We start from the raw sequence: 15,926 nt of genomic DNA, 5'->3' as shown, positions 1-15,926 counted from the left end.
GCTCACCGATCGAATCGCATCGCGCGCTCAATGCAGTTTCACTGCTTGCGAAGCTTTCCAAGCTTTACCACCAGGACTCGTCGGCGCAGTTAACGATGTAACGTAGTTATACCAGCACGTGTAGTTTCTTCGAACATAGTATAACTCAATTAGATCGTCGCCACGGCGAACTCAAAGAAGAGAAAAAGGAATAACAATAACGAAAACGAACGGAGTATTCTATTGTTGCGACACCTGTTCCCGCGCTTCGCCTTCAGTGAAAGTGTACGAGTTTACGTTATAGTATTATGTCAAGAACCACTTACGTGGTGAAATTATTGGATCGAAGAAAAACTTTGTGAGATTGGACAGGTAAGAGGCACTTTTTTCATCTTTTTAGGATCATTGTAACAAAGCTTTATACTCGGCTCTATTATAATAATACCAAGCACCGCAAAATACGGTCTTCAAGTCAGTTTGAAACTGTGCCGCCGCGATGCAGACGTTTAATCAATGTCCAACGTCAGCAGGTATTGCAAGAAATTTTGGTTCACGTTTTCACTGAACTTTCTGACGTGCAATTTATACTGCAATCCAAACTGTTCGGGATACGATTACAAGCGAGCGTCAAGTCTTGGCTACGCGATTATAAACTCGCGTTATTATAAATAAATGATCTGGGAATCGCAGTACGGTCACCAATCTCGAATTCAACGATGATTCCGAATTTGTCCGTCTCAGACGAAAGAGGCCAAGTTTTTGGAATCACGATTTTTGTTGGTGTTAGTAGTCTGGAAACGTCTACGAGTATTCGCTAAGATTCCGTGTAAATATAGATGCAGGCAAGTACATATAAGCCGTCACGTTGTAAAATTGTGCTGAGAAAGTATACGTGCAAGACAAAATAATCAGCGTTTAGGTTGGATCAAAAACGAGAGACTATCGTGACTGTATTCTTTCTTGCGTGACGCCTTGGACGTTCAATGAAGCGCACTGATCATCAGTGATCAGCACCGAGAGAACCTCAGACAGCCGCTCTCTCTTTGAGCGTCTTTTCCAGTCGATAGTCCAACGCGTCGATAAAGTATAAATAATGACGACCGTGAAAACCTTGTCATTACCTTTGAAGTCCAACAGAGAGTGAATCCAATCGTGTCAGTTCTGCGCCCTGCGGAGTACATGGAGAAATCTATGTGTGTCACCGGAATGGCCGAAGTGTGCCAAGTCCATGATTCTGGGTTTCAATTTCCGCTGAAAACAAAACCGGTTCGGTACTAAAACAGTATCTTATCGGTCATTGATCGATATATCCTCCAGCCTCATTTTTTATTTCCGTTGAAAGCATAATAAGACCGATCAGAAACGATTCATCCAAGTTACCTTTAACCGAAAGTATACTTTTCACTCACGCTGTTCCAAACTCGAGGATACCGGCGGCTATGAATATTGTATGCGGTTGATTGTTTGGGGAGTGACGGTAGCAGTGCGGGTGGGTGAAGGGTGACGGGTGACGGGGTGCACCACACCGTGAGGGCTCGTCCTTCGGAAACACGCATGACAGGTGGAGGAAGTGACGTCACTTTACGTCCAACTCGAGAGCGGAATGTCTGCACACCATGCACTTACCGAATGAGAGCGAATCTTTTCATCCGATATGAATATCCTGTCTCTCCGTGTACATAAGACATCGAATGATCAATTGTTTCGATGATTTACTCAACTTTGGTATCAAATGAATGACAGATAGAACCGAAAGGTACTTCTAGGAGTAGGTATGTACATTCCACGATTCCAATTACGATGGACGGACTCTGTTTTTGAAAAGGAGACGACTACTTTCTATTGGAAACGTAAATTTCGAATTTATTCGCTTTCTCAATGTTGTTTCTCTGCCAATCGTCACCACTGATCGGATTCGGTGAAAACGAGCTTCGCCACTCATCTTCAGTAGAAAAAGGTGGAAGAATAAAAAAAAAAGCATAGAGAGTGTCCTTCACGTTTTGTCCCAGCAGTTTCACTGTCGAACTTATTTAGTTTCAAGACGATTGATTTTATAATCCAATTACATCTTGGAGCACACAGCGTGCACGATACGGCTTCGGATCGACGATACTTTCTCTTTAATTGCAAGTGTAATAGGGTTTGGTTACTCACGAGTCAAGGCAATTCGCAAAAACCGACAATGCGACGCGTACCCTGGAGTCAATGAAAAACTCCGTTCAACGAATGACGGCATTCGACTCGTCGGAAGGTGTAAACCGTACAAAGGAAAGGACGCTTCGATGCTCGAGGTCTCCTTGAAAGTATTTGAACACACAGAGGCTTCCTGATCGTGAATTTCAGCAGGTGGCACTTCGTTATCTAGCTATTTGAATAGTACACAATTGTGTCGCAGACATCGATAGCTCCGACGACGAGGAGGTACGCGTGTCATTGTATCCAGGTGAGAGCACCGTGCCTTGCCGTTCCCCGAGGGGCGATATTGGACACCTGCGGGTTGCGAGGCTTACCGGTGTAGAGGAACATGCAGGCAGACCGCAAATCGATTCACATGCATATGTGCTGCACCGACTGCACATTCGCACGAAATTCAAGAGAGACGAGAAGTTGAACGCATCCGGAGTGCCGGCAGTCCTGCAAATACGGTGAAAATTAATTAAAATAAAACGGACTGGTGCTATTAGCATACGGACGCAGGAGGAAAAGAACGGACAATTGAGTCCGGTTGTTGAACCAGCGACTGTTCCTGGGGTCCGCCTTCGGAACCGACTGTTCCTCGTCATCCGCAGCGCCGTGGAGCTCGAGCTCCCCTGCCGTCGTGGACGAGGGAGCGCACCGGCTGGTGGTCAGTCGTCTGCAAGGCCGACGTCCGGAAGTCAGATAATTGTATAAGATTATAAACAGCATAAATTCAATGCCGGCTAATGGCCGTTCGGGCACCACTGCAGCCATATATCTTGTTGTATAATTATGATAATCGACTGGTTCTACGAATTCTTTCGATGCTCCATGATTTTATGTAAAAGTGAAATATTTGCATTCTATCGCTTGTTGATTCTTTCCCAACATTGTTGCCCAATGAAACCTTGCGAGTGGCTTAGTCTCGGATTGTATCGTCTTTTTAACTAGGTCGTGATTAAAGGAACGAGACAAAATATCATGAATTACTTACTGCAGGTAGATTATGAGCAGTGAATGGGCTTGAAGTAGTTTTTAAAGTGCCAATTTGTAGTTAAACGCTATATTCATGCATGCCAGTGTACGTATACCTGTTCCTGTACACCGGGCAGGTGGCTCCTTCGCACTCTTCCCAGGCCGTTCTGCTTGTGCACGAACTGTATCCGCTACGCCCTGCCTGCCTTGTAACGCCGACCTTAAATTGTTCCAAACCGTTTTTGACCATACGTATGTGTATACGTGAAATATATACATCCCTGTGCACCTCTTCAGCGTTAATGGCTTGAGAGTTGCTCTCTGCTTCAAAAACAAGCTGATTAATTAGGCAGTATTTTCGACCACGATTACTCGACACCGCAATTACAATGCGCTCGAGGAATATTTATTCAAGGCTGAGCAAATGATGAACCGATTATTTATCCAGGGTCGCTTGTCTTTTCTCATCAGCTGACTTATATTCTTATTTTTATTCTTTTTTATACATTTACTGTTTAAAATTCCACCATGGTAATTCCAGGAAGGCAGCGTTGGATCTGCTGGACTGCGCGTGACGCATAATTAGAATATAATACCGTTGATATAAAAACGTTACGTTACGCTTCTAACGTTGAACTAACCGGTCTCGACCGTAGCTTTACGGTTTGGGTGTTCAACATCGAAGTCGGAGTTGCGCGCTCGTATTTCGCCTCCTCCTTAATCCCGGCGAAAGTCAGCGCACCGGGCTGCCAGGGTTTAAATTTTGCAAATGGGTAATTAGGCTTGATGGACACAAGCAGGGAATGAGAGTAGCCATGGTAATTCCAGAGTGGAAATCACGTCGTATCGGTATAGAAGCGTAGAAAATGTTGCGGTTTGAGGTCATATGGGGAGAGAAAGCAGACCAGATGCGTCCATAACGCATGGGCACCAGTCCTTGAACATAAATTGAACATTCCAAATATACGTATAACGATGTATAGGAGGAAAATCCTTCCTGCACAACTTCACCAGCAGCTTTTGCGCACGATGGTTGAGTGACACCGATATTATGTAACTTTGGGAAGAAAACTTCTTCCTTCTCACCATTGCAAGGTGGAACTTTCACTCGCCTAATTACCGCTAAGCATTCGATATACAGTCATTACGTCGATGTGCAACATTGTACGTCCTGCGTCGTGTTTACCCGCCTGGTGTTCCGATGCTCGGGAGAAAGTATCTCGCTCCATCGCCAAGGTCAAGGAGAGCCGGGGAAATAGTGTCTCGGTGATGAACGCTGGGGAAAACGGGACGAAGACCAAGTTGGACACGCTTTTCGAGCCTGGGTGCGCGGCCACGAGCGCAGGCGTGCGCCGAGTACCAGGAGACCATGATCTTCAGAGGATCATACAGAGGGAATTACGAACTTTGGTGCTCCGTACGCCAAGTGCGTTATGTGTTCAATTATTTTATACGCGGCTATTGCCTCGAAGAAAAAAATAATTACGATTAGAAATGCCAATTGATCCTGCTTGTGCTCACAAGTAATGAGAAATGGAGTTCGCCCTACTTTCGTGAGGAATGTGCTCGAATTATGATTCTGCCGACGCTTCACGATTATAACAGTCTTACCTAATGGCACACAGCTGACGAGTTCAGTTCGAAACATTCGGTCACTGTTATAATCGTGGGATCAGCAGAAACAGCTAGAATAGCTTTCAGTCTGACTTCAACGTTTGCATGTAGTGCTTGGTAGACTGTTTAGATACTCTGTGCTTAATTCGCTATCGTGGATAATCGGTCGGCTAAGTGAAATGTTGCGTGAAGTGAAGATGAACAGGATTTGTGATCGAAAGATTGATCTCTGCTCAATTCTACCTGAATTCTCGTATTTCTCAATCTCGAGTCCTCGCGGTAACGAAGGGAGTAACTTCAAGAGATAGCTACAGTTAGAGCCATATTATTGTTTTTTTTTTTATTTTTCTCTTATCATTTCCAGGTAGCTCATTTTTTGCAAGAGCACGTATAATCGCATCCGGTGCGATATTGAAGAAGACATTTGATCGTTTAAACAGAGCGGGTCATTTTATAATGGTTTAGATTCACTGAACCGAGGCGAATAATCGTGAGAATCAGTTCCGTTCGACCGGCTGCTGTGAACCAAGTCATCGTCAGTTTGATAGTGTCGCAGAAAAAAAAACACAAAAAAAATCCGTATAGAAATTAACCATCTGGTCTAACTTTCTTTTTCATACAATTGCAGCTCGCATAGATCCTGAGAATTTGACGGTGCTAATTGAGTTCGCACAAAGTGGACATTAATTCACACGAGTTAAACTCTAACTACCAACAGACATTGAAATCAAAAATAATGAGAAAGTGATTTTCTCCGGGGCCACGTTCATGGTAATCATCAAAGAGCCGAGAAAACGGAAAGAGTTATGTCAACGAGTGAACACGAACTTGAATCAAAATCGCGATGACGACAGCCGGTGCAGTGAAAACAATTCACCCTTGCCATACGTTCAAAAGGACGAGAATCAAGAGATTATGCCTACTAATCTCTACCATTTTATTACTTTTTCCTCTGTGCTCGGCGAGCAATAATCCACCGAGATTTCTTATCGATGGACAGACAGAAATCGTGGTGAGATTGAAGGAAGGCCCAGCAACTCCAGTCGGTAAGTAGAATCGACAATATGTCGAATAGATTAGAAAATCGCTAAACTTCTGCTGTATCAAATTAAAATCAAAATCATCTAACACTGCCTGCAGGTAGTTTAATATACAGACTGCGTGCAATGGACCCGGACGGCGATGTGCTTTCTTTTGGGGTCCGCGAACAGCCGGGCAGCGATGTGATACGTGTTGAGAGGATGACTTCCAACGAGGCAAATGTGTATCTGAACAAGGAGCTCGACAGGGAGGTAAGCTATCCTGGAGGCTGTGTCGAGTACTCGTGGATCCAGGTTCTGACTGTCTGGGTGTTGCTCCGTGTTTCAGACTAGGGATGAGTACCCTCTGGTCCTGACATTGACCGACGGTCGGCTCGGCGATGGGAATTACATAACCCAGAGCCTGCTTCTCCTCGTCGAAGACACGAACGACAATGCGCCAATTTTTCGGCCGCATCCAACGACCCTCACCATCCGCGAGGACTCTGGACCCGGTGTGCTGACCACCGTCGAAGCAACCGATGCCGACGAAGGGGCTCACGGTCAAGTCGTCTATTACCTTCAAGAGCTTGACGGAGACGACGGGACCTTTACTATTACGACGGTGAACGGAAAGGGAATTGTTCGGCTCGTCGGCCCTCTTGACTATGAAAGAAAATATCTATACCAGTTGAGAATCCTCGCTGTAGATCGTGCCATAAATGAAAAGGTATGAATATTTCTCTTCCTCTGATTATTAGTTTCACGTGTACTAAGAAATGTGCTGATCACTGTAACTAATCACAGGTAAACACGGGGACATCGGCAATTCTGGTGAAAGTGCAGGACGTGGAAGACCAGCCTCCGGAATTCATATTTGTTCCACCAGTCACGAGAATCAGCGAAAATGTGCCTGTCGGTACTCCTGTTCTTCGAGGTACGTCAGAAATCTTCCGCGAGTATATTTGTTTTTATTAAAAATCGCAAGGAAAAATATATGTCCTTTTTTGTAGTTCGAGCCATCGATGGTGACAGAGGTATAAACAACAAGGTTAGCTACCGTATTACGAAGGGGCCAAGTCAGCTGATGGACATCGACGCAAGGTCCGGCTATGTTTTCACCAGGGCTCATCTAGATCGAGAAGCGGAGTATAACAGCCAGGGTGCTTTCATATTGGAGATCACTGCGACGGAGATTTCAAAGGTCGTTCCAGCGCCGTCGGTGACTACCGAGGTCACTGTCATTCTGACGGACGTCAACGACGAGACACCGACGTTTCGCAGTCCTTCGTACACGGCTGAGATAAACGAAAACGCGCCTCTTAACACGCCTGTAACAATGCTTGGAGACGCGATACCGGAAGTCTATGATCATGATTTGGTACGATACGATTCGAATGTGATGCCTTCTGAAAAAATTATGGTGCACTTCATCCTCTTTTTGCTGTGCAGGGAACCAATGGTACCTTTACAATGTTCATCGACGATGACCAGGGGATATTCGAGGTGACACCATCTCGCGGTATTAATGAAGCGACATTTCTCGTCCGGGTCAAAGATTCCTTGAAGTTGGATTTCGAAGAACGAACAGGTCAGTCAGTCAGGCTGTTTTCATATCATAACTTACTTATTTCATCAACAATTCCAACGATGAATCAATGAATTTCAATCGTAGTTGTCAACTTGACCCTTGTCGCCAAAGAGGTTCTGACTTCCGGAGCCAAGTACAGCGTTGCTCCAGTGACTGTCTTCATCCGAGATCAAAACGACAACTATCCCGAGTTCACCAACGCAACTTATGAGGTCTCGGTGCCGGAGAATTGTGAGGTTGGTACAACCGTTGCTTGGGTTCAAGCTATGGATCAAGACAATGGAAATTTCGGGACCAGGGGTGTCCGTTACACGAATCTAGGAGGAAGCATCGCGCATATGTGAGAATTGCTGCATTGATAATGCATCACTGGGCTGTTAGAAACTCGGCTGTTATTATCTATTTTTTGTAGGCTGATCATGAACCCCGTTACCGGTGTGATTACGGTGAAACAGACAGGTCCAAGTTTCGACCGAGAATTAGTCTCCAGACACTTTCTCACTGTAGAAGCTCGCGACGATCTCGGCAGGGGCAACAGAAACAGCGCACAGCTAATAGTCAGCATAGATGATATCAACGACAACCCTCCCGTATTTTTGCAGAACAAATACGAAGCTGTGTTGCTTGAAAACGAGGATAACTTCGAGTCTCCCCTTATCGTGGAAGCTTTTGACATTGACTTGAACGGTTAGCATCGTTCGAGATCTTTGGTGGTATAATCTTACAGGGTAGAGTAGCAGAAATGAACTTCTTTATTTTGCAGGCACGCGAAACAGCGAGATCATCTATGCCCTTGTGGCGGGCGAATTTTCGTTCAATTTCACTATTGACCCGAAACGAGGAGTGATCAAACCTGCGCATCCCATGGACTATGAAGCGTTGCCCATCAGTCAGGGACACAGAGAAACGGCTATAAGATCCCTTCGCTTGACGGTCAGAGCCCGGGACATGGGTACTCCCAGCCTTAGTTCAGATGCTCCTCTGACCGTCTATCTCAAGGACGTGAATGATAACACTCCAGCTTTCGAAAGGGCACTCTACAAGAAAAATGTGCCGGAAGATGTGCCCGGTGGTACATCGATATTGCAGGTATTAACAAGCGACGTTATTTTAAATCGCTTTACTCATTAATGTCAAGTCACATCTCAATAACTCCTTATGATGCAACAGGTGAAGGCTTGGGATAAGGATCTATCGGCCCCGAACAACAAGATAGTTTATCGTATCCAAAGCGGTGCTGGGGACAAATTTATAATAGGTCCCGAGAATGGCATCATCAGTGTAGCACCAGGATCAAATTTGGATCCGGATTTGACGTCACCGAAAACGATGCGATATACGTTGGACGTGATTGCTATTGACAGTGGAACTGAGGTTCAACGAACCGCCAATGTTATGGTGAACATCACTATTATTGACGTCAATAACAAGCCTCCGGTGTTTATCGACCCAGGAACTGTAATTGTTAGGGAAAACACTCAGGTCAGTGATTCAATCGAGTTATGAACTCGTAAAATGACTCGTGACAATTGAAATATTGAATTCTTGTATACAGGTTGGTGCCTATGTCCATCGCATTGTTGCTAACGACCCCGATATTGCGCCAGTTTTACGCTACCGAGTTGATCCAAACTCTTCAGTAGCCAGAAACGAGGAAGGAACTTTGATCCGTGTTCAAGAGTACGACTATTTGGCGGCCTTGGAGCTGAACGCGTTGGACGGCCTCTTGAGGGTTGTCCGAATCCTGGACAGAGAAAGAGTGGAGCTGATTCGACTCGGTCTGGTTGTGGAGGATCTGGCTTCAATAAAAGGACCGCAAACAGCTTCCGGTGTGTATTGGAAAACTTGAGTGGCATTTGGGGTGGTTCGATCCCGGTCTCACTTGTCTTACAATGAAATTTTGCTTCACAGGAACTCTGACGATTGTAATCGAGGACGAAAATGACAACAACCCAAAGTTTCGCAGACCTTTCTATAGGCGGTCGGTTACTGAGAACAGTAAAAACGGAGTCGGTATAGCGAATATTGTTGCCGATGATGCAGACAAGAATCGAAGTATTACTTACTCCTTAGAAGGGCCTAAGGAGATAATCGAACTGGTACACCTTGATGCTGAAACTGGAGAGATGGTTGTAGCCAACAAAATTGACCGCGAACTCTACTCATGGTTAAATCTTACCGTCAAAGCTACAGACTCGGGCATACCACCAAGGTAAAGATTCCAAAATTCATCGACTTGGACAGGTTATAAAATTGTGTATAATTTATAGATCTAGCCTGGCTGAAGTGTATGTTCAAGTATTAGACGAAAACGATAACAATCCTTACTTCGTGAGCGAACTAAACAATTTGACGGTCCGTGAAGACGCGGCGGTGGGAACGGAGATTGCGGTCATTGAAGCGATGGATCCAGACAGCGGAGATTTTGGCAGAGTAACATATTTGCTTGATCGCATGGCTTCTCAGGTAAGCATTTTCTAATTTCTACCATTGAATGAATACTTTATCAGTCTGATGTGCAACTCATTTTCGGTTGTCATTAAACAGGGAAAGTTTGCTATCAACTCTGAAACTGGATCACTCACCGTAGCCGATGCTCTAGATTGGGAAACACGGAGTTCCTATTCTTTGGTGATCGAAGCCTGGGACAATTATCAATTTGGCTACACAGCTGGAGAGTCTAGAAACGCCTTCAAGCAGATCCAGTAAGATTCCTTACACTGCTACCTGAGCAACATTGATGTAATATCTTTTCGTATCTCGAATGAAATTTACTCTTCACACAGCGTTACTGTACTTGACGTAAATGACAATTCTCCAACCGTTGAAGTACCAGAGACGTGCGTGAGTATCTCTGAATTTCATGAGATCCGGGACGCAGTTACCGTTATCAAAGCCAAAGACGCCGATGATCCGCTGACGCCGAACGGTCGCGTGATGTTCAAAATTCTATCTGGCAACGAGATGGGTGTGTAGCTCTGAAAACCACGCTCAACGTTAGCCAATTATTACAATAATTGAGATTACATCTTCGGTTGTAGGCCTCTTCAACTTGGAACAGACGGATTTCTGGACCGCCAGAGTTACAGCACGACGATCATTGAAGGGACGCTTTGGAAATTACAGCCTGCATCTCGAAGCACGAGACTCGGGGAGTCCGGTCAACAAGGTTGAAGCAACTCTCCATATTTGCGTTTTGGACTACAACGACAACGCCCCTGTGTTCATCAGTCCTCAGCATAATACTACTGTTCGAGTTGCTGAGGTATATAGAGTTTGTCATTTCCATGTTGATATAAGCTCCATAATTGGAGTGAATACTTTCGAAGTTGTCGATATTTTCAGAACGTCACCGTAGGATCGATCGTCGTCCAGGTTGAAGCAACGGACAGTGACACTGGCCTGAACGGAGAAGTGCACTATAGGTTGAAACAAGATCACGCTGGTCATTGGCGGACGTTTTTGATCGATGACAAAACTGGTGTCGTATCGTTGAGGCTTCCGCTTGATAGAGAAACCCAGAAGATTTACGAGGTACGGTAATTTCGATAATCCCCATTTGCCAAAAATGAGATTCTCTAATTCTCAAGTGGGTTTCATATTCAAACCGTTGCATTAACACAATACCTTCATAGATTCGTGTCGAAGCTTATGACCTGGGAATACCTACACCGCTCAGTTCCGATCTCGACTTAATAATCTATGTCAGGAACATCAACGATTACGAGCCACAGTTTTTGATCGATGTCTTCAACGTTCATTTTACCGAGGAGATGGCCGCTGGCTCGGAAAGCGTTATTTTACCGGAGACTATCGATAGGGATGAGGTTGACGACCTAGACGATCCCCCGAGTCAAGTCTGCTATTTCATAGTCGGCGGTAACGATGACGAGACCTTTAATCTGGACCACTATTCTCACGAATTAACAGTACGACGGAATTAAACCTTTTATTTCCCCGTAAATATGATCGGAAAAAAGAAACTGTTTCGTATACTGATTTACAGGCAGCTAAAAAACTTGACCGCGAAGTGCAAGAGGAGCATCTACTGCTGATCAAAGCCACAGAAGACTGCAACACGATACCCGCTAACGAGAGTTTCTTCGACGCGGCTGACGACACGTTGCTAAAAGTGGTCGTTGAGGTCAGCGACATCAACGATAACCCACCGAGATTCATCAGACGAGTTTTTACCGGCGGAGTAACAACGGAAGCAGATTTCGGAACACAGTTTATGCAAGTCAAGGTAATTAGTAGGAGTTGATTTATTGTAAAAGCGGTCCGAGGATCGATTTAAAAAGGTACTTGATTTTTCCAGGCTGTAGATTTGGACGCGGGTGACAACGCAGCAGTCAGCTACTATCAGATTGGTAAAATTCAGATGACACTGTCCGAGGGTCTCGATGATGTCAAAAATCAACCGTTTTTGGTGGATAGAATCACCGGCGCAGTAAGCCTCAACTTCGATCCTCAGCGCGGGATGAAAGGATACTTCGATTTTGTGGTAATTTCATTGTTTCACAAGCAGATATCGATGGAACTTAATACTGATCACAATAATAACTCTGCAATTGACAGGTACTAGCAAACGACACGGACGGCTTGAAGGACGTGGCGCGAGTTTTCATATACTTATTAAGAGAAGATCAGCGGGTTCGATTCGTTTTACGACAGCATCCACCGGAAATTCGTCAAGGGATTGAAACATTCCGCGAGTGAGTAAACAATCAACAGTACAGATAAAAATGTCACACGTGATGTCGAATCGCTTGAAATAATTTGCCGATCTTTCGCAGAGTTTTGGGTAACGTGACAGGCGCCATAGTTAACGTTGACGACTACAAGATCCACGAAAATCAGGACGGGTCAGTGGATCGAACCAGAACTGATCTTTATATTCATCTGGTCAATCGTCAGGATAATTCGATTCTCGAAGTATCTGACGTCTTGGCACTGGTGGATCGGAACATTGAGAAGCTGGACACTCTCTTCAAGGAGTTCAACGTCCTTGACACTCAGCCAGCCCAGGCGCAGGCTGTTGTACAAGTAGAACAAGCCGGAACAACCCTGTGGCTGTTGGCTTTGACTCTGTTCCTTGGGGCGTTGTTGATACTCTGCATAGCATTGTGCCTGTCGCAGAGAGCATCGTTCCGACGACAGCTAAAGGCAGCAAAAGCATCGCCGTTCAGTGAGTCTCTCTTCTTTGGTTTTTATATTGTGAATTAAAAAGTTGGTTGTTTAACCAGTCATTTATTTTCAGGCACTACCGATTCTGAGTTCATCCGCGGTCCTGGACGGGTACCAAATACGAATAAGCACAGCATGGAAGGGTCCAACCCGATATGGATGCACGCTTATGAAAACGAGTGGTTTAAGAACGACGAATCTTTCAGGTGAGTACGAACGCGGTCGCATGATATTGTGAGGAAGTTTTACTGACGGCGAGAAATAAAATTCTGACGCTTTATCACAGTCACATGTCCGACAGAGATTCCCTCGACGAAAATGCTCTGAACAACGAAGATACTATGAACGAATCGAACCTCAACGACGTGCAACGGCGCGACAGCAATCCCTATTACATTCAACCAAGGACCGGTTCTCTGGCAAGGTAAGAATCAATTCAAACGTACATAAATATTCTAAGAGAATGTTTCTCATCGATTGTATTTTTCAGCAGCAGCATAGACAGCGGTACTGAAGAACAGAACGACCTGGGCCGAGAACCAGGCCCCTTTCGGGCCCATAACCCAGTGGTTAATAATCCCCTGGGGAAGAAATTGGAAACTACTGAATTGTAGTTTTCGTATGAGATATTTTTTACAAGTACGGAGAGTGTGGCTTAACAATCGTACTCTACGGTCTTCATTGAAATTTACAATGTTTGATTACACCAAATTTTCTACGGTGTGTACGGTTAGCGATTATGGATATTTATTAACTTAAGGTTACCTATCCCAATGTAAATAGCTGGCATCGTTATATTATTACTGTTTTATTTATTTATTCGAACGAATTGTATCTGTAATTCTTTACGAACGTTTCACACGAAATTATTGTGTTTTTGTTTCTGTTTCATTTTTATAGTTGTTACGGTAGCACCAAAGAGAAACCCTGTTTTTTATTTATTTGTTTTAATTTAAACCAAGTATAATAGTAAAAGCCAGGTAAATTCTTTTTGTATGACTTTTGGAAAGAAAACAACAAAAGAAAGAAAGACTTCTGTAATATGACATCGACTTTACGATTAGAATAACGAATAGCTTATACACAACCACGTTGTAGATAATATTTTGTAATTTAAATAATGGTAATTATAAAAAAATAAACTACGCTTCAAGCTCATATCCCTTGTAATACCGATTATCGCACTCGTAAAGACGATTAAGTTTAGCAATATCGAGTTTACTGACTCGAAATCTTTGACCCATATTCACGTCCAATGGAGGATATTTTGCGGTCAACGTCGGGCTTTCATTTCTACTGAAGGCCTTATCACTGTAGTGCATAACACTATTAAGGTCGTAGGGCATACCAAGAGTATCGGTTTCGTCCCACGTCCTTGGTTCAAAGTTGCTTTCCGAACCTGAAAATGCATTGATCGAATCGAAGCGTATCGAAGAGTCTCTCCTTCCTAACTAGATAGGGATTCAGGAGGATGATCTAACAGGGCAGTTGAATATTAGCGCAACCACCTTACCAGGACGAATATTTTCCCAATGAACGGTGACATATTCATCTCTATCAGGACGAGCATGCTCGTGCCAAAAACCCAACGAATGTAACACTTCGTGCTGAATCTGCCCTCTCCTCTCACATCCGGGAGCTGATACGTAAATTGGCATTTCACCTCCGAAGTTTCTGATGAAATAAGGAAACGCAAATCATTCTGTTGATTTCGAAGTACGAGGGTTGTAAACACTCACCGAAGATCTGCGTAGCCAACTGCTGAGGCGCAAATCTTGGCGTAATTCTTGAAAACAACGAAGGTAGGCTCGTCAGTTCTCTCCCGAAATTGGATGCACGTTTTAGATGCCAAATCTCGCAAAGCGGTTTCCACGTTAAATTTTTGTAGATCGTTGAAATCCTTGCTGAACGTGTAAGGAAATATTTTGTTTGGCCAGAGCTCTGATGGTTTGCGAACAAGATTCTTGGGCTGGAACATGGAGTTCGCAGCAATAGCATAAATTTTTAGACGCGTATGTGACTAGAGAGTGATCACGCGGCATGTAGGTCAATACTCACACGCATATTTTTCAATGAGATGATGTCTCCCTCAAGAAGACTTCCTTCATCAACGAATCTACTAGTTCGAAGTCCGGCCGTCATATCCAAGTCCAAGGGTAGGCATCCGACGAAACCAATTATACACAGAGGTACGAAGTGCCGAATAACGGGATTCATTTCTCAGCTCGGTTGGATAACGATGTCGACCGAAAGAAGAGGGGTTGAGAAAAGAACGAGAAAATAACTGTCCGCCTCTTTATATAAACGAGAATACAACGAGACCCCTACTTTCCGTTCACAACACGTTTTCCTCCCGGCCTTCCGCGTTCGATAAGCTAATTAGAATAGATATTTACAAACACCTTGATGAAACACTAGCGTCAAATTCAAACAGCCACCATTAGTCTTGTGTATTGCATTATCTCGTACAATATGTCTCACCTGCGGTGTGTCGACTATAGCAGAATTATCAGAAATGGATATCGTAATATCATAGCACGTTCAAACATAGAAATGACTAATAAATTCGGAATTGAAATCACCCTTCGAAAGTGGAACAAAGTGATTAGCGGCCGATGAATGTGCCTCGGTTTTCCTGCAAGGCGGAAAAATATATAGATGCACGTTGCAATGCCCTAAAGGCAATTCAAAAAGATTTGGGCTAATCTTCTGTTATTACAGAATGCTGTGGTGATTAAAAAATTTTCGCAATCATTTTCTTTCTAAAAATTTCTCCGAAGTAACTACTAGGCGTCTTTCAAAACCGCTCGAAATTTAGTCAAGAATCAAGAGAGATAAGCTTTATTTTTACGGGGATTCTTAGTGACCGGAAACTTTTTGTCATAGAAAATAAATGTAATTAACATTTATAGAAATACAAAATAATGCAGCGTTTGTCCAATGTAAATAATTTTGAACCATTGATCTCATGTGTAGCTTATTGTTAGACTAGCAAGTCAACGAGTAAGTTTCTGGATGTAAAACCACGATAAAAAGTAAAAATGACTTGAGCCAGACCGCGGTGGAGGTAACCGGAGTGTTCAGTGGATTGCGGTACGTGGTCGAACAAAGGGATTAGCATAGTGTGCCACGCAATGCTGACGTCCAGGAAGGAGATAAGCTTCCCAACTTCTCACCCCTAACGCCAGCCTTACGTAGTTGCGAAATATTCGCCGCCCCCAGAAGCATTATTCTGAATTTATCTCGCGTCAGTTACCCTACGGCTAGCAAGAATATATTTGCAACAGAGCAGAAATACAGCGAGCATTGGTATTTTGTGAATTTACACATATATATATATATATAAAAACATCATTTCGGCCTCATGGATTGACGAAGCAATT

At 44.0% G+C, this 15,926-nt stretch overlaps 2 protein-coding genes across 2 annotated transcripts; one reads left to right on the top strand and one right to left on the bottom strand.

Moving 5' to 3' along the window:
• The first annotated feature begins 145 nt into the window (after positions 1-145).
• On the top strand, positions 146-13,651 carry LOC124405740 (cadherin-23). The gene is made up of 26 exons (XM_046880903.1): positions 146-351; positions 5,375-5,792; positions 5,887-6,038; positions 6,115-6,495; positions 6,573-6,702; positions 6,779-7,146; positions 7,218-7,356; positions 7,441-7,696; positions 7,769-8,043; positions 8,120-8,445; positions 8,527-8,838; positions 8,912-9,185; positions 9,268-9,568; positions 9,627-9,822; positions 9,904-10,061; positions 10,143-10,324; positions 10,398-10,621; positions 10,702-10,890; positions 10,992-11,285; positions 11,363-11,602; positions 11,675-11,860; positions 11,935-12,071; positions 12,153-12,547; positions 12,620-12,749; positions 12,830-12,967; positions 13,034-13,651. The coding sequence occupies exons 2-26, from the start codon at positions 5,591-5,593 to the stop codon at positions 13,155-13,157; spliced, it is 5,709 nt and encodes a 1,902-aa protein (XP_046736859.1). The 5' UTR covers positions 146-351; positions 5,375-5,590; the 3' UTR covers positions 13,158-13,651.
• Positions 13,652-13,683: 32 nt separating this feature from the next.
• Positions 13,684-14,791, bottom strand: LOC124405820 (zinc metalloproteinase nas-14-like). The gene is made up of 4 exons (XM_046881045.1): positions 14,602-14,791; positions 14,283-14,512; positions 14,057-14,217; positions 13,684-13,942 (listed from the first exon to the last, which is right to left on the bottom strand). Exons 1-4 carry the CDS (start codon positions 14,758-14,760, stop codon positions 13,686-13,688), a joined length of 807 nt encoding a protein of 268 aa, XP_046737001.1. The 5' UTR covers positions 14,761-14,791; the 3' UTR covers positions 13,684-13,685.
• Positions 14,792-15,926: the final 1,135 nt, after the last annotated feature.

This window comes from Diprion similis, chromosome 1 (assembly GCF_021155765.1).
Source record: "Diprion similis isolate iyDipSimi1 chromosome 1, iyDipSimi1.1, whole genome shotgun sequence".
Lineage (NCBI taxonomy): Eukaryota > Metazoa > Arthropoda > Insecta > Hymenoptera > Diprionidae > Diprion > Diprion similis.
This window is presented reverse-complemented; position numbering and strand designations above follow the sequence as displayed.

Bases quoted from the DNA above. Each gene is read 5' to 3' on its own strand.
- LOC124405740 (XM_046880903.1), top strand. From the start codon at position 5,591: ATGACGACAGCCGGTGCAGTGAAAACAATTCACCCTTGCCATACGTTC. The intron at 8,044-8,119 runs GTTAGCATCGTT...TTTATTTTGCAG, and splicing joins TTTTGACATTGACTTGAACG to GCACGCGAAACAGCGAGATC. The intron at 10,891-10,991 runs GTACGGTAATTT...ATACCTTCATAG, and splicing joins AAACCCAGAAGATTTACGAG to ATTCGTGTCGAAGCTTATGA.
- LOC124405820 (XM_046881045.1), bottom strand. From the start codon at position 14,760: ATGAATCCCGTTATTCGGCACTTCGTACCTCTGTGTATAATTGGTTTC. The intron at 14,513-14,601 runs GTGAGTATTGAC...TCCATGTTCCAG, and splicing joins TCTCATTGAAAAATATGCGT to CCCAAGAATCTTGTTCGCAA. The intron at 14,218-14,282 runs GTGAGTGTTTAC...TTATTTCATCAG, and splicing joins GTTGGCTACGCAGATCTTCG to AAACTTCGGAGGTGAAATGC.